The sequence below is a fragment of the Pseudopipra pipra genome, chromosome 15 (assembly GCF_036250125.1).
Source record: "Pseudopipra pipra isolate bDixPip1 chromosome 15, bDixPip1.hap1, whole genome shotgun sequence".
NCBI classification, from domain to species: domain Eukaryota; kingdom Metazoa; phylum Chordata; class Aves; order Passeriformes; family Pipridae; genus Pseudopipra; species Pseudopipra pipra.
In genome coordinates this window covers 9,568,536-9,587,184 of record NC_087563.1, presented here as the reverse complement: position 1 = coordinate 9,587,184, position 18,649 = coordinate 9,568,536, and the positions used below count along the sequence as shown (strand labels likewise).

The 18,649-nt window shown below is 44.5% G+C and overlaps 2 protein-coding genes across 2 annotated transcripts; both read right to left on the bottom strand.

Moving 5' to 3' along the window:
* Window positions 1-1,068: 1,068 nt before the first annotated feature.
* On the bottom strand, window positions 1,069-12,282 carry ATP6V0E1 (ATPase H+ transporting V0 subunit e1). Its single transcript, XM_064671769.1, has 4 exons — window positions 12,124-12,282; window positions 10,022-10,069; window positions 4,758-4,885; window positions 1,069-2,048 (listed from the first exon to the last, which is right to left on the bottom strand). Exons 1-3 carry the CDS (start codon window positions 12,225-12,227, stop codon window positions 4,792-4,794), a joined length of 246 nt encoding a protein of 81 aa, XP_064527839.1. The 5' UTR covers window positions 12,228-12,282; the 3' UTR covers window positions 1,069-2,048; window positions 4,758-4,791.
* Window positions 12,283-13,256: 974 nt separating this feature from the next.
* RPL26L1 (ribosomal protein L26 like 1) lies at window positions 13,257-17,954 on the bottom strand. Its single transcript, XM_064671768.1, has 4 exons — window positions 17,869-17,954; window positions 16,855-17,027; window positions 15,815-15,955; window positions 13,257-13,428 (listed from the first exon to the last, which is right to left on the bottom strand). Exons 2-4 carry the CDS (start codon window positions 17,020-17,022, stop codon window positions 13,300-13,302), a joined length of 438 nt encoding a protein of 145 aa, XP_064527838.1. The 5' UTR covers window positions 17,023-17,027; window positions 17,869-17,954; the 3' UTR covers window positions 13,257-13,299.
* Window positions 17,955-18,649: the final 695 nt, after the last annotated feature.

The following is an 18,649-nucleotide window of genomic DNA, read 5'->3' as shown; positions in this document are numbered from 1 at the left end:
GGACACAGATGCAGATATTTGCATTTCTTAAACAATATGAACAAAAGCAGTTACAAGCATTTGTAAGCTGACCTGAACCATCACTCTACACGCTGCCAGTGTTTATGACTTAAAAGTCTTCAAGACTTTGAAGCCAGTTTCCCTAATCTTACTTATTTTTTACCTTCCCCCTAAAATACCCGTTTCACTGCAAACACAGGTTTCCTATTACAAGCAACACAAGCTTCCTTGAACATTTTGTGTTCTCATGTTGTCACAAAACCAAGAGGGAACTGTTAAAGGCTCTGGTACCTGCATTGTTCGTTAAAACACCCTGAATTTGCTCTAATTTCCTGCAGTCATGCAAAAAGAAAAGGAATTATCCAAAGCACTGTTAGTTCCTGGCACACATGGACACCACTCACAACCACGATGCAGACAGTAGGTCACACAACATTCAGTAGAACAGAGACAAAACAGTGTTTTTTCAGCTTCTTCAGTCATGCCACTACCTGACATCTGCTTCAGAGGAAATATTAATCACTCCGAAAAAGGGGGATTTCTTTCTGGGAAGCATCTAAGTGAAAACTGCTCTATTGCTTCTTTGTCCAGGCTTGGAATAGCTCTTTCCATTAAATTCACCAACAGTGAGACACACCATGGGAATTCTGTTTTAGTTCTCTCTTCTACAGCAAGTGATAGCTTAGAACCTAAAATAGAAAGACTGTTCAAGAAAGTGGTAATACAATACACTAACAGCACTGTTTGTCACGGAGTGTTTTCTTTTTGGATATCTCACTTTAGGGTAAATATGACAGGCAGATCAATGTATTTTTAAATCTGTTGCACATTCAGATTTGTCAATGATGTCCTGAAGTATTTTCCCTCCCCCCCTCACACAATGTCAACATGTCTTATTCTTCACACACTTAAAAATCCAAACAACCACTTAATGTTTTCTAAGATCATTTGGTTTCAATTTTCTTAGGAGCTATTTGCTACAGACTGTAGAACATGATGGTGTACAATGTCTTGCATGGTAAAACACAGCTTCTCTGTAGAAGGTAACGTAGCAAAAAAAATCCACTATTCCAGTCCCAACAGTTGCTATGTTTATTTGTAATAATGGGCACATTCTTCCTTCTTTTGCAATTCACACTGTCCAGTTTTTGATCACTGCAAGTTACTTGTCAGGATCTTGGAATTTCCTGCATAGTAATGAGCACTATCCCACAGAACAAGTTAATGGTGCTATCCAAGAGGAAAAAGGAAAAGAAAAAGAACCACTCCATTATGTCCTTGAGCATAACAATGAAACACAGCAGAGAATAATTGCAATTTATCTGGACATGATGGAAGCAGGTAAGGAAGAATTCATAAAGGCTCTTGTGCATGCAACAGCTTTTATATCCTTTGAAGTTACTCCTTGGCAAATGACTTACTAGATTCATTCCCATCCTATCATCTAAGTTTCCTCAGCTCAACTCCAGCTACTGATTAAACCCACAGAAAGGCACATTGTAACAGTTAAACATGGCACAAGAACATTTTGTATAAAGCAGAGGATTACTTTTATTTCCAGGCGTGAGAAATTTAAGAGCAAATTTCTCAGGAATACAACTCATTTGAAAAAAAAAAAAAAGCCATCAGCTTGTGGCACCACTGTTTTTCCTCTCCTCGTACAGTTTATTGCACACATTTTTGTCAAGTGCAAACAGAACAGGGGTGAACAGCACAATGACAGACAATCTAAGACCTGCAAGATACATGAAGTGTTCCTAAAGAGTGAGGAAAATGAATAGGAAATGACTTTATGACCCGTAAAAACTTTAGAAATTTTCACCACGTCTGGAGTTAACAGTCAAAAATCACCAGTACCAAAGAGGAGTATAAATTGCATTAGGCACACTGTTAAATGGTAAGGTAGGAAAAATACAGGGCTTTGAACAAGCCCCTTGAAGCACAATAGAAAGGTTAAGGCATTACTGCAGGCTTGGTATCCAACCAGCTACGTAAAGGGCATCTTTGGGTCAGTGGAGTTTTTCATCTGGAGGAAATCTCTTCTTTACCTGCAAAGCAAGAGGCAACTTCATTATTCCTTTCCATGGAGACAATTTACTAACTGAAGACCTGGTTGTTAGCCACACCTATTTCCATTCCACAAACGCACTGAGAAATGGTCAAGAACTGCAGATAATTCATCTATGTGGATGTTTTCTTGGCAGTTTCATTTCTGGAGCTACTGCAAGTAGTTTTAGTTACATTATAAGCTGGTAGAACAACTATTTCCCCAGAATGTTTTCTTTGCTGTAACAGCATCCAGTGATCTGGATGACAGCCCTTCTTGCACTTGCACGAAGACAGTTCCTGGTCTGAGAACACAGATTATGAATTGACCGAGTCAAGGAGAACAGGCAGCATTGGACCACATTCTTTGGAAGAGAGCACAGCCCATATTTACCATGGATACAGAGCTTTGTGTGCTCTGATGTGCTGCCACCCAAGCCCTTAACTTGGGGATACATGAAATGACGCTGTGTAATCATCCCTTGAACTGGAGGGAGATTGACTGAAAATACAGACCAAACCTGTGTAATTTGGCATGGATCAATCAGGTCAGCATATGTAGAGCTCCCCTCTAGAATGTGAGGAGCTCACCAGAGCATTTTTAATTTGCTCAGCTGGTAAAATAAAATGGGTTTGCTTAGATCACCTCTGGTTTTAAATAAGATCTCTCCACTTTGGGACTTAGTACTTCATTCTCTTTGCATTATCCATACTAATCCATCCAAACCTCAAGTGAAAGAAACAGAAGGCAGAAAAAAGTATAGTACTTTAACGCTGGAAAAGCACATCTTAGAAGCCAGAATTAACTGGTTGCTGTATTTATGGGAATCTGTGCAGTGTTAGAGGGATATATTCCAACTCTTATCAGATGGAATCTAACTCACAGCTCCTGTCTAGTCAAAGTCCACAGGAGGCTCCGAGCGCACACGAGCGAGGAAAAGAGACGGAGCACCTCCCTCAACACTATGGGAGGAATTCAAACAAGACCATGGAGAGTGGTGTGTCCTGTGACAGCACATTTCAAGCAAAAAAGAACAGATATTCGAGATTATTATATGCTTTTACTTTTTTAAACCATTCTTTTTCACAGAAACAAGAACATTATACCAAAATTAAGCCAAGGAAATCAGATGCACCAAAGGTTAAAACAAACTATGTCATGTAACACGACAGCATGTGCTATGCATGTCTCATATTTCATTAAAAAGTTTAAAAATGGCAGTTCCTCACAAACTCTTTGGCCATGTTTGAACATATTACTTCCCTCTCTTCCTTGGTACTAATTTAACTTCAGTTCTCTGGGAAATCCTGGAGGGGGAATGGCCTGATTCTTTTAGCAGGCACTTAAAGAGTTGTATCTCACCTCCAGGCTGTCCTTGCTGGTTTCAACACACCATGAAGCCAAATTTTTATTTCCGAGGCATCTGCTTGTCCAGATAACCACATTTCAAGATCCCAGGCAAACTGAATCATCCTATGGGATTCAGGGATCTGTATGCCCATTACCAAAATACTCTGTTCTCTGTTTTAGCTCACTAATTATATGTTAACACCCGAACAGTGAAATTGCTCCTAGGAAATTCTGCTTGACTGACTTAGCTAATTACAGGCCTCGACTTGAAGCAGGGCCAACTCTACCTTTAGATTCTGCTTGGTGCTTAAAAGAAGCTACAGACACATTCACGTGCCCCCAGTCTGACAACAACACGGTTCCCACGAAGCTTTCTTTGAAACAGAGGAGCTTTCCTTCAGCGTAAATGTCCAGGACACTTGACAGACAGCATTTACCTGAGCTATAACATCAGCTCTCACTGTCTGCTGTACTGAGTTCTGGGAACAGAAGCAACACCAGCAAGGGAGTAGGGGTAGGCAGTTGAACTTGAAAAGACAAAAACCCCCAACAACCCAGGTAAAAAACTTAGTGTGTCTGATTATTCAGTTACCAGCGTACAGACTGAAACCATGTGTGCTTGTTTCCACATTTCCTTCATTTGAAACTTCAACTCCAAATGCTGCCATTCTGGAGAAACCCAACAGCATCAAGGTACTTTCAGAATAACACTTTATTTTTGCTGGCCCTGTCAGAAAGCCCAGGAACTGCAACAACCACATTCCAGCAGCACAGCCCAGATATCAACCACCAGGCTCACCTGGGATTAAAGTTGCACACAGGCTGTCATTAAAAACATAATAAGCCATCCAGCTGTGAGCTCAGGGTTAGAGCTATATATTGACAGGAGATAAAGAACACTCTAATCACTGTTCTTGCTCTGACTTCCCAGATGAATGAGGGCAACTGTAGGTTGCCTTGGAAATCAGGACAGGTCTTAGATGAAATGGTAGTAGGCTTGAGGAGAGGTTTAACAATTGTTCAAGATTAGGAAATCCACTTATGCTAGCTATTAAAAAACACCCCAGCCCAATTTTTTTTTTAATGTTTTTAGATGAAATGTTTTGTTCTCCTTACAAACCCCTGAACACAGCACTACATGACAGGATAGAACGAAAAATAACTGTCAAGAATTCAGTCCAAGCTTTTCACGTATCCAGTCAAGATTACCACCCAAAACACGTTTTGTTGCAGCCTACAGAGAGACAGATTTCTCCTGCAAAAGAGCTACAGCAGTTCTGATCACACTGCTTAGACCACCATTCAATTTCTCCCGAAGCTTTAACATACCAAATATATTAATAAATCCGATCATACTCACCTAGTCAATAAATTGCAGCAGAGGACAGACATCCTTAAGGCCAGTGATATTTAAGATACCAGATTGTTTCATTGCTTAACTGCGGCCCAAAGAGGGGGTTGAGTTGAGCCAGAATTGCAATCAGCCAACTGCAAGACAACCCCCCAACCCAACAAAGAGAACATCAGCCAAATTACAAACCTTATGTTAATGGAAAGGCTTGACCAAAGCACAAGGATTGGCAGAGAAGAAAAGACCATCTTCAAGACGGTCTAGGAACAGATAAAAATTCTACTCAAGTTCATACACAAGGGCCAGAAACAGGCAATGAAGTTATGGCACCAAATCCTTCTGCAACTGAAATAAATTGTTCTGTTCAATTTAAAGCAACACAAAACCACCTGACAGAATTTCCCTTGTACTTTGCCTTTGACAGGAAAGTGTTTTTAGATACACAAAACTCAGGTATTTGTGGGCTCAGAAGACAGAAACATAAAAGAACAGACCTTTCTTCAGTGCCTTTGAAGAATCCTTTAAACAAATACCTCTGAGAAACATCTTCTCATTTGCTTTTCACTGCATGACAACCTGCTCTCGCAGAAAACGGTATATTTTCAAAGATTGAACAAAACTGAATTTAAACCCATCCCAGAGGTCAAGGAACAGGTACCTGAAGCAAAAGGGTACAATGCTATAGGAACACACACAAAAAAAAGACAAAAAAATATACCACAAGAACAAACCCAAAACGACAACAAACCCCAGACCCTGAGCAGAGCGGCCTTGTCACAGAGCAGAGCACAAACTAACACTGCAGAAGCCACAGCCAGAACTGAGAACAAGAGGAATGCAGTTTGTGGAAAATATCCAGGAAAGCTAAACAGAAATAAATATTCCACTGTTAAAAGATATATTTGCTTTGTAAATGTTATAAGAGTCAGAGAAAGCAATGGATGCTTCCATGGATTTAAATCTATGTTAAATACTAAGTATATAAACACATTTAGTGAACACACTGGCTCATCTGTCTGCTATTTCTAGAATGCTTTGTAAGGAGGAGAAAAAGCAGAGCAGCTTTGTAATGGGAGCTGCCACAAATGTATCAGAGTGCTTAGGCAGTCATGGAAAATTCCACACAAACCTTGATGCTCCGACCAACAAACCAAGTGCAGGTCGGCTGCAAAACGCCTGGAACAGCCACAGGCAAAAGATGTGGGTCAGGCTTAAAGAAAACACATCAATCCTCTTCCAATTTACAAATATTTATTTGCAATGCCCCTTTCAGTTTTGCAGAGAGAACTCCAGTTAAAACAAGAGGCTGATCCTGCAGCAGCCCATCAGTCACACGAGCCTTGGAATACGCAGCAGGCTCTACTGAGGAATTAAAACGTCAGTGAGACACCTCCGAGAGCAGCCAACAACCTTTAGGTTGACACGTTTTTACCTTGCTGTCCAAAGCAGTGACAATGTGTCTTGAGACCATGTTAATCATTGTGTTAAATCTACTTAAGGGAAAAGCAAATTAGCTCTTAAAATTATCACGGAATTTATTTTGTGAGGGTTAATTTTCAGATACAACAGAGAGATCGAAAGGTGCCAGAGCACTGTGCCATCTGCCTTCAGCATCCTGAAGTAACACAAGTGGGAGGAGGGTAGGAACACTAAAAGCCTGTTAAAGCACATTATTCTTTTTCACTGTACAGCAGGAAGGAACTCCACGCACAAATCTCTCACCTCTCGCTGCTTCCCAAGTTCAGGCCCAGCATGGCTGTGAATTAAATGAGCTGGGAACACATTCAGAATATCACCCTATGTAACCAGGCTTTAGGAAAAGCACTGTGCAGTTTTCAAAAGGCATTTGTTGGGGCCATGCTGGATACCCGAGCTCTGAGCCATGGAGGCATTAGGGCAATAGTACATTCCTTCTCCTGCTCTGTGAGGGCCTGGTAATTTAAAACAGTAGTTAATCTATGACTCCCTTGCATTCAAGGTAAGTCATGGAAAAGCTTTTCCCATGTTTTGCTTAAGCTATGCTGCTTTACACAATAGTCAATCCTGACAACACAAAACAAAACGCAGCATTCAGAGTAAAACAAACCTCTGTATCCAACGGGCAATGTTCTGGAGTTGCTAAAAGCAGGTATGGCATTTGAGCCACCCACAGGCCCTTAAATTCTACCAGATCCCACTTAGAACAGTTACTGTTAATTACCCAGCTCAGACAAGGAAATTAAAGTCCCTTCTGCTGTACCAGAAAGATTTTTTAAAAGGTCTTTCCACCATAACTGCCATCTGTCTGTGCTCGTGTTGCAAATTAAGGTCCTGCTATCTCTATTTAAATGTCAATTTGGGCATCCGTATTTTAATCCTCTTAGCATCAGTAGCAAATAATACCATTTTCCAAGCACCCTGCCCTCTGCTAGGACATCATGGTACTGTTCAGGAACTGCTTTGTAAACAGCAAAATAGATTTAGACTTTGACAGTACCTCCCAATATGGTGTAACCTATAATTTCTGCAGCAGTAAGACTTTGCCTTGTATTTTACGAAGTTCCTGAGGGTTGTATATTCTCCTTCAAAAGGCTGCTGGGTACAGGATCTGTACACAAAATAGGCACTTACCCATGCAAATATCTTCCACAGAACAACCAAATGAACACCATGTAATCAATATGGTTATTCAAAATTACTATTGTTAAATCTAAGCACAGAATAAACAGCTTTGAGTTGAAATCTGATTGACTTGAAATTTTGTTAGGACAAATTCTGTTTGTTGAAAATCAATTTGACAATCAAGTGGTGTTTAACGAAGACAGGAAATTGTTTTTTTCCTATTTTCAACCGCAAAGATAAATCAAAGAGCATGAAAGTAGATCCAGCAGAGTTCTAAACTCTACAAAGAAGTAGATAATAGCACCAGCCACCTGCTAAGGACACACAAATACAGAAGACCATACCTGGGACAACAAGAATTATCTAACAAAGAATCCTCAGAAACCATTCTTTGGGCTTCCTTCAAGACTGGTATGAAAAATCAGTGTCTTTCTTTAGTCACCAAAAATTAAGGTCTGAAATGTTTTCAATGCCTCCTCTCCCCCAAAAGGAAGAGGACACAAGAACAACAAACTTCCATATGTTTGAGGAAAGAAAGGTTGGACCAGGTGATCTTTCAAGGTCCTTTCCAATAAGGGCTGTTCTACAGTTTTATATGGAATAAATAAAAAAAAAATAAAGACTGTGTGATGAGGCAAGTTCTATCCTTGAACGTGAGAAGAAAAATTTGCTTTTTGTTGCATTCTGGCAAGTAGACACTACAAATGTCATTTATGTGGCTGGGTACAACTACTGAAGTCTTAAAACATCCTAATTTTTGGCTGCTTCTCTTTTTCCAAGATATAATTGGAGAAAGCCAAAGGGATTTAGAAAACAAGTAGGAGCCTACAAAATTACCAATGAACCCCCTCACTGGACATGCAAGAACAGATTATAAAACATGACAATGATTTGTAATGGGTCTGTTTAGGTACAAAATCCACTAAAGTTACAAGGGAAATATCACTGTACATTTGAGAAGTTCACAGCATTCAGCCAAAAGTTAAGAAATTCTACAACAAACACATTCCACATCATAAGCCAGAGGATGCTGCAGATGCCACGTGGCCTCTACTTCAAGGAAACTGTTCTTCTTCAAACAATACAGACAATAAACCCTAAGCTTCAAGGATTTTAGAAGAGTGGGACATTATTTCTGTAGGACAAAAACAAGTGAGAACTTCAAATTCAAACAAAACCATAACAAAGCTCAACCCTCCCCCTAAGAAAAAAACACCACCCAACTTACTGTAACGTAAATGCAGTAACCCAGCAAAAATGACCAAAAAGCTGCTCTTTCTTAGCCAAGTATTTGGGACCTACTGTGAGGCTGGGCTGCTACAAACTTTATGTGCATGCAAGGAGACCTTCATAGCACTGAGACTCCCAGATTTCAATCCCAAATTCAAGCTGCTTGCACTGCAAAGCTCTTCTCTGTCCACTCAGCAAAACTTTAGTTGAAAAACTGTCATGGATATAAAACACAGAACAAAGTCTGCTGGACTTTTACAGTTAACGGATAGAATGATTTCTCAAGACTTCACCTGTCAAATACTCTGAATAAAGAAATGAAGTTTAAAAGTACCTCACCTGTATAAAACCTGAATATCACATTATTAGACTAAACCAAACCTGTATAAGCTTGAACCCAACCCAGAACCAAACAGGTCTCTCCTGGAACATGCCACTGAATATATCACATTTGGCTGCCAGTTCAGAATAAGTCTTGAGATTAGAGATGCATTTCTCTAAATATTCATATTAAGCTGCTTTGAGTAGCATAAAAAATGCCTAAATAGTTCAGGAAAGTGCAAATACTACTTGGGTTCAAATGGGACTCTAAATAATGATTTTTGTTACAAGTTAATCCTTAAGATTGAACCAGACTTTTACCAATTTACTCTCCATAACAAATTCTTCCAAAGTTATTTCTGCATAGCACTTTCTTTTACAAACTACATCTCTAAAGTCTTAAAAAAAAAAGAGAGAGAGAGAAAACAACAAGCACACTTTCTCTTGCAGACTCCAGCTACAGCTGGCTTACCTCCTGATAAATAACATGATACAAGGAGCTCTCAGCAAGTCACTTTGTTATTGCTACTAACTCTCCTACGGAAAATAGGCACCCTTAAAATATACTGTGCATTTAAACAGAAATGGTCTTAATATATCAAAGTATCACTAAAAAAATCCCCACGCAGAAGTTTTTCCACCCACCGCTCTACCAGATTTCCAGAATAAATTCAACCAAACTAAGGGCAAAAAACTCTTCAGTAGGTTTGAATTAGTAACACCTCAGAAATCAGTGTAAGGTATAAAGAAGGAAAAAGGCAAAAAAACCCAGTCTGTGAATTAGAAAAATCCTAGAATTGAGCAACTGCTGTTACACTTGCGAGTAAATGAGGCAGTGAAGTGGAGGAATATCGAGTCCTCACAGAGCACAGCTCACAGTTATGTGTCAGAGGACCACAAAAGGAATTCAAGTTCATTTTAATTCAGTGTTTTCCAATGGGAAAATGTTTTCTTTGGCACGTTGGAGGTCTTCAGAACTAGGAATTCTAAGAGCTGTCAGAGAACACCATGTGACACATTCAAAAAGCTTCTTCCTGAATGTTCCGAGGCTTTAAAAAAGGAACCTTTGATTCCATCAGAACTGGGCCTCGGTCAGAAGGCAGGACATTATTTATACTTACAACAGGTAGCAGCAAACAGCACATGTCACCAGCATTGTGTTGATAACACTGCAAAGAAGGAGAGAAACAGCTGATCAGGTGTCATGTTGTGACTGACCACAAGATACATTGGCAAAAATAATCCCAGCAAACAAGAACAAGTTTAACTTTGATCATATGAAAGATGACTCAACATGAGTGTTCTGACTTCTTCCAGCTGAGTAAACTACAAAGGCACAGCACAGACTCTGCAAAAGGACTGACACAGCTCTGGAAACAGAAGTTTACAGCTATATTTAACAAAAATCACTGTGAGGAGGAGCAAATCTGATGCAGTGTCCCTGCTCCATTTCACAGCCAAGGCTGCCAGCACAGTAAATCACTGAAACTGGATGTTATTGTACACAGTAAACACTTTCTTCATTTGCAGAATTCTATTTACAGAAAATTTCAGTGTCAAATTATAACTTTTAATTTTATAGAATAAATGAGAGTTTTACAAATTGAATACAAAATAAAATGTCAAAGCCACGTGAAATGATCTGTAGTGTAAGATTTCCCTTTCTTGCTGGAAGAGAACTGTGTCAGAAAGCACAGTGAAGCTGAAAAGAAGGAAGAACCAAGCTCTTGAAATAGAAAACAGTAAAACTGCAGCTACACACAGAGATGGTTTTGAAATGGGAAGAAAGGAAATGAGGTTTTCTAACAGTGATCTCTGCAGCTCATGGAACTCAGTGGCAAAGTGGAGGTTTTTTTTATTTTTAAGTCATAAAATAGAATTTCCCTCTATGTCTTTCCTCCCCCAAATGAGTAACAAAATCTTATGGTAGGACAGTATCTTCCAACCCTTTTGTGACACAAGAACTTCAATATTTTTCATCTATCAATACACATCCACTTTGTCAACTTTCAAATGAATGCTACAAAGCCAACACAGCCTGGAACCTTTCCAAGGAGTCCCAGAGCCTTTGTTTGGGAGTTTTAACCTAGGCAATGGGAATTCTTAGGTCAGGTAAAGTTTGCACTAACTTCTTTTGTTAGGAAAACAGCAATCCTATTTAGAAACAAACTTTGTATAATTTTTTAAGAAGATGGGAAGTGGATAGACTACAAGGTATTGCTGTAGAATTAGAACACAGCAGTGCTCTATTCACACTTGTTAAACAATCACACTTTGGAATAAGGATACACCACCTGTTCGTCACCCACATATTTCACATACTTTCATGCCTGGAAGACATATTTACAAGGTATTTCTGAGGACAGACAAGTTTCCAGGCATAAAAGGCTTAAAAGTGAGGCAGTAAATATCAGAGCCTGAGGAATATTCCTCTGGGTTTAGATAAACAACTGAGAGAAAAGACAGTTGGTACCTGTGGAGTAGAGGGGGTGTCAGAGAGAGGAAGAGAGGTTAAGAAGTCATTATCTCCTAGAGAAAAGAGAAAGACAAAAACTTGTCTGCTTTTTAATCTGAGCAGCCACAACCACTACAGGAAAACCCTCTGCTTAGGTGCCCCACTGTTGTCCTCCGCTACAAGGGCACCAGCACACATTTAACACAGAACCGAGATCTCCTATAGCAACTTTTCCAGCGGGAAAACAGAGGATGGTGGAGTAAGTTAGGAAAGGTCAAGTAAGGAAGGAAAGAGGAAGTTATTGCTCAAATACCACCTGACTAACAGCGAACCTCCTTGACACAGGGTGCTGTGTCTGCAGAGGTTTCACAGAAGGGTTTGGGTTGGAAGGGATCCTTAAGATGATCTCAGTCCAACCCCCTGCCATGGGCAGGGATACCTTCCACCAGACCAGGCTGCTCCGACCTGGCCTCGGACACTTCCAGGGATGGGGCACCCACAGCTTCTCTGGGCGACCCGTGCCAGGCCTCAGGAGAAAACCCAAACCCGTGCGGGGTTGCGGGGGCACCGCTCGGCCCCGGCCCCTCCGGTCACGGCCCCGGCCCCTCCGGTCACGGCCCCGGCCCCTCCGGTCACGGCCCCGGGCCCGCCCGCGCTGCGCCAACACTGCGGGGGAGCCCGCGGGGCTGCGGGGAAACCTCCGCCGGGGCCTCCCCCCACACCCGAGGGGCCGGACGGGCCCGCGCCCGCCGCGCCCCGGTCACTCACCCGCGGTTCGGGCCCTTGGGGACGAGCCAGGGCAGGACGCCGCCGACCACCCCCCAGAACACGCTCATGACGATGATGGGCACGGCGAGGCCGCCGTACGCCATGGCCGGGCTGTGAGGGACCGGGAGCGGCCCCGCCCGCGCCGCCCGCACCAACCCGCGCCCGCCGCGTCACCGCGGGAGCGCGCGGGGCGGGAGCGCGCCGGGGCCGCGGCGGCAGGGAGGGAGGGAGAGAGGGAGGAAGGGAGCGGTCCGTCTGTTCCGCGCTTCTTAACAAAGACGTCAGTCTCTTTAAAGAAGAGTTTCAGCAGGACCCCGAAGGCTCTGGCGCCTTTCCAGCCCCAGAAACAGCGAGGAGTTACCGGCTTCGGCCCACTGCTCTACTCACCGCACCATATCATCCCCCTGTTTATTGCCCACCCGATGCTGTGACATCTCCTTTTGATGTTCATAATGGGACCCCAGGAAAAACAGGATGGCGGGTAAGGGGGACAGAGCTCCAAGGGCTGGTTCTGAGCTCCTCAGGGAACTGGGGACATGGGACAGGGTCCCACAGGGCAGATCTGCGCCAGGAAAGGTCCTGGTGGCAAAGGAACCCCATGGGCTTCCTCAAGCACTGACTCAAGGCAAAGATACCTCGTATTCAGCAGCACGAACTGGAGGGACAAACATGAGCCTGCATGAGACCCTCATTCACAGTCCACCAAACAAAGCTTTGCATTCAGGCTTATGAATGACTTCCCAGGTGCAAATGCAATTTTTCTCAATTCACAGCATCCCATTTTTCAGATCCTGGTGTTTTGCAGGAAGATGAACTTCTTTTCCTCTGTCTCAGCAGTGAGAGGGCCACTCACTGAGGCAGTAAGTTCTCTTTAAGTTCAGGGCTGTTTTCAACACACTGCAGCCACTCTCAATTTGTAGGTATAGAGTGCTAAAAAGAACTTCCTCTTACTGAAGAGTTCATCCAAAATAGCACCAGCAACAGCACTGAGACTGCTTCATCCCCACCCTTCTCAAACCAGTCAGCTCTACCCCACAAGCACCGGTGATAAAACCCCTTGTTAAGCTCTACCAATTATGTAAGGCCTGAAGAAATTAGGCCAAGACTTTCTAAATGAGAAGACACACAATAGGTTGAGTTTTAGCAGTTTTTTTAATGGTGTCAAACAGGAGCCACCTATTCTTGCATCTTTTCAATTGTTTCTTCTTTGTACTTGCCCTTCTCCTTCCCAACCTGGCGGGACTTCGCTTTACGCTCCAAGATCTTCTTGCGATCCTTGTCCAGCTTTAGCCTGGTGATCACCACCTGGAGAGAGGACAAGGAATTCAGTGTCCCTGCAGAGTTAAGGACAGCAACCCCATGGACCCGTGGTACTGCAGCTGGGCCCTGGCACAAAAGTGTTATTCCCAGGGATTCTCTCATTTGGTTTGAGTAAACCCGAGGTACAGAATTGACTCCATTCCACGATTTTGCCAGGCACACCCAGGAATCAGACTACACGGACAGTTCTTTCAATGCACAGCCAAAACATTGCACAAAGTGAAAAGCAGCCAAATTTCTACTGAACTACATAATAAAATAATGACTTTGAAGTACATATACTTTCCATTATTCAGCTCAAACATGATGGATACCACATCCACCTGAAACACAGAAGAGCTGATCTCACCAAAAAGGCAACAGTCAAAGCACCACAGTGACTATAAAGACACTTTGAAGAACGCCTGGTATGGCACAGCTGTGATTATCAAATATAACTGACATATAAAGGGTAATTGTGCAGACCCTTCACTGCCACTGCCAATTGATGGGATTGCAAACAAAGCACCAACAAACTGAGGCTCTGATTTCCATCCCAAAAGCAGCCTTCATGTTTTTCTTGGATCACAGAATCAAGAAATAAGTGTGTTGGTATAACTGAAAGCAGTACTTAAAAAATACACCTGACAATCAAATCCTAGAAATCTCATAAAAGCTGCAGCAGGACTTCACACTCCTCCTCAGTTCCTTGTGTATTTAGGTCTCTCTTATTTGTAATTCCCACCTCTCTACCCAGCAGAGGTACAAACTGTTCATACAGCCCACTTCAAGTCTGTAACAAAACATTCCTCTGCTCCATTTGCATTAATAACTTGTGCAAAGCTTTGTCAAGGTCTGGTTCCCAATTAATGAAAACCTTCCCAGAAATAAAGAACCAGCAGAAAATTCAATTTCTTTCACTGCTGTTCACCACACAACAAATATGTGCACAGGCTCCACCACAATGTCACCTTGTCCATCAGATGTTGTTGCTGCACACAAGTCGTGATGTTGTTTTGGAATAATTCTGCTCTCCCTCTGCTGAACACACCAACCATTTACTGCACAAAACCTGTTACAACTCGATTTTTTCCACCAACACTTCCGTATGTGTGCCCACATGGCAAGGCTGAAGCAGACTAAATTTATCTGCTTCAAACCAGGTTTTGGTGAGTGGTTCTGTTTAGTTTGAAATGTTTCCTGTTATAACCAAAACACACTTTGCCTTGTTTTCACTGACTCAACACTTCAGGATAAAACCAGGTTCAGAATTTAGTTCACAATAGCCCACAAGAACAAATTCTGATTCTGAGCATCTATTTAAACATTTCTAACACCTCCTCAGCCAGTGCAAATGCCACGTAGCAAAGATGAAGGATCGTTCTGAACGATCTGTTCTGTGGTTTAAAAACATCAAGCCCTTTAAAGTGTTTTAGCAGGACTCCAAAGTCTCTAATGGCTTTCTAACCCTGGAAACAAAGAGGAGTTACTGGTTTCAACTCACTTCTCTACTCACAACACTGTAACATTTATTTTTATTTGGGTTTATTACCCACCCAGTGCTGCAGCATCTCCATTATACACAGAATCATAGGATGGTCTGGGTTGGAAGGGACCTTAAGGATCATCTTGTTCCATCCTCCTGCCATGGCCAAGGACACCTTCCACTAGACCAGGTTGCTCCAAGCCCCATCCAACCTGGCCTTGAACACTTCCAGGGATGGGGCAGTCACAGCTTCTCTGGGCAACCTGTGCCAGGGCCTCACCACCCTCAGAGGGAAGAACTTCTTCCCAATATCCAATCTAACCCTACTCTCTGTCAGTTCGAAGCCATATCTCCCTGTCCTGTCACTCCAGGACTATTGTAAATAGTCTCTCTCCATCTCTCTTGTTGGCTCCCTTCAGGTACTGGAAGGCCACAATTAGGTCTCCCCGAAGCTTCTCTTCTCCAGGCTGAACAATCCCAATTCTCTCAGCCTTTCCTCACAGCAGAGGTGCTCCATCCCTCTAATCATATTTGTACCTCCTTTGGAATTGGTCCAACAGCTCCATGTCCTTCCTGTGCTGGGCCCCCAGAGCTGGAGGCAGCTCTGCAGGAGGTCTCACCTGAGTGGGACAGAGGGGCAGAATCCCCCCCTCACCTGCTGCCCACGCTGTGGGATCAGCCCAAGACACGGGAGTGTTCTGGGATAGGTCACGTCCAGCCTCTCCCCCACCAGGACCCCAAGTCCTTCTCCCAGGGTTGCTCTCCGTCTGTGCATCCCCAGCCTGGACTGATCCTGGGGGTTGCCCTGATCCAAGTGCAGCACCAGCACTTGGTAACAAGTTCTACTCATACCAGTGCCCTTATGTGCCCCCCAGCTCAGCCCACAGATCCCAGGTCCCACCATACCTTGCTGGGGTGGATCCCCACGTGGACAGTGGTGCCGTTGGCTTTCTCCCGCTGCACACGCTCGATGTAGATCACATACTTCTTCCTGTACACCTGGACCACCTTCCCGATCTGCTGCCCTTTGTAGTGTCCCCGGACAACCTGAACAACAGCACAGGGAACACATTGACCCACACTCCAAAAACACCCCTTGAACAACCACCACACCTTATAAACCACTACTGAGTTATCCAGCAGGACACCAGAGCTGCACAGATTGAAATCCCATCTCAGTTCTTTTCACACACATGCCACAAAGACATCACTGACTTTACAATTCCTGTATCACTAAAATATAATGGATCTGAACTGCAGTAAACTCTAATGAAGCTCTGTAACTTTTCAGCCACAAGGCTTCAACTTGAACAGTTATCTTATTTTTTCACCTCTCATTGCATTTTATATAAAAAAAGCCACTTAGATTCATTTCCAAATCAATCTTTTAAATATCACAGGCAGCAAACAGTCTATAAAAAAAGAAACAATTGTGTGTGCTTTATTGTTGAAAGCTTTTAATCACTGCATATAAGTGAAGTGTAGTAAAACTGCCACCACACTTGTGTTCGTTCCTCGTATTGTCTTTGTCACTGATGTGAATTTGAGAAACAAAATGTGCTTGACTAAAGCTCAAGTCATGATTAGATTATCTTGGATTATTTCTGCAATATCCAGGGCAAAGCTGCAGCACCAATGTGAATTTGTCTCGTCCTTCCCTTTTGCATAGGCTACATATGGAAACAGAACCCCAGAATAATTTAGGTTGGAAAAGATCTCTGAGACCACAGACTCCAACCTGTGACCCATCACCACTTTGTCAACCAGAGCAGAGCACTGAGTGCCACGTCCAGTCGTTCCTTGAACACCTCCAGGGATGGGGACTCCACCACCTCCCTGGGCAGCCCCTTCCAGTGCCTGACAGCCCTTTCTGTGACGACTTTCTTCTGAAAACTAAAACCCAGACAGTTTCCCGTGGGACAGAGCGGCTCAGGGCAGTGAGGTACCTGGACCTCGTCGTCCTTGCGGATGGGCATGGAGCGCACGTTGTACTTCTGCCGCAGCTCCTTGGACAGGGGCGAGGACATGATTTTCCTGCGGATGTGGGAAGGGGCATTGAAGTGCCGCTTGCGGTTCTTGCTGCGGTCCGAGGTCACGAACGGGTTGAACTTCATTTTGCCTGCAGAGAAAGGAACAGCAGCTTGGGAGATGCTCATAACTCACACACACTGTGTTTCACCGTCCACCCCCAGGGCCAGGGCACAAAAAACCACTTTTAGCTATTTTTAATCCACTCACTGGTTAATGGACCCTCATAGCCTTGACTCCAAATGTTTAAGCCTCTTCTATGACTGATAACAACCCTGTTCCTACACACGTGCACATCGGACCCTTCTAATCCAAACCTCCCCATTCCCAGCACTCAGGACACCCGGATCCTGCCCTGCAGTCACACCACTCTCACTTATATACACTCGACGTATATTTTGAGCTCGCGGAGGGAACTCGCCCTGCTCCGGCATCCTCAAAAGAGCTCCTCGGCAGAGCGCACAGGTAACACACCTGCAAATTCAGGACACTTCTGGCCTTTCCTAAAATTTAACAACTGCACTGCAAGATTGCCTGTCACAGCACCACTCATCCTGCTGGCTAAGGATATATTAAATTAAAAGATAAATCAAATCAAAGGGTGCTTTTGCTCAGCTCCACAACTTCCCAGTGCACAAACTGGCACCTCCTATGCGAGCTGGACTGTATCAACTTAATAATCCATAACCAAGGCACAGACCGAAGGAGTCCGAGCCCTTCCTGGAGCCCGACCTCTCCCCGCAGCCCAAGCTCTCCCCGGCAAACCAGCCCCACAGCTCCGGGCGGGCCCCCGGCGACCCGGGCCCCTTCCCGCTCCCTCCCGCTCCCCTGCGGGGGCCCCGCAGGGCGCTGCGCACGGTCCTGGCCGGCGATGGCGCGGAATGGCCCCTGATTATCCCGGATTATCCCGGATGCTCTCCTCGATCCCTCACCGGCTGCCGCCGCCGCGCTGCCCGCCCGGAAAAGGAGCCACCGGCGCTTCCGCTTCCGGGAGCGGCACCGCGAGACCCCGCGAGCCGGGCAGGGTCGAGCGCCCCCTGGCGGCCGGGAGGCCACACGGGCGGGGACAGACCGGGGGCGGCCCCGGGACAGACCTGGGCATCGTCCCCCATAGCGACCTGGTACCAACCTTGACTTCATCCCCTGGAACCCACCTGATCGTCAACCTGGGAATCATCCCCCAGTACCCACCTGGGCATCTTCCCCTGGAAACACCCCAGACATCGCCCCCAGTACCCATCTGGGCACTGTCCCCAGCACCCACCTGGGCAGCGTCCTCCAGTACCCACTCGGGCATTATCCTACAGTATTAACCTGGGCATCATTCCCTGGTACCTACCTGAGCATCGTCTCCCAGTGCTCACGCAGGAATCACCTCCCATGCCCACCCAAGCATCACCTCTGGTACCCACCCGTGCATCCCCTCCTGTCCACCAGAGCTACTCAGCAGCAGTTATTTCTCTCCATGTCCAGCCCCTCCCTGGCCGTGGATGAAAACAGGACCATACTGCTGGTGCCTCCTCTCCAGCCCAGCCCAGCTCCCTCAGTGACACCAGCCCCTCGTCCCTCAGCCCAAAGGGACACCAGTTCCCTGGGGCTTCTGCCAAGTTCAAATTCCCCCACTCAGCCCCTGGTCCTGTGCCTGTGTCACCTGTCACCTCATCCCTTCCTCCATAAACCACCTTACCTGCACATACCACTTGCCTTTCAGGC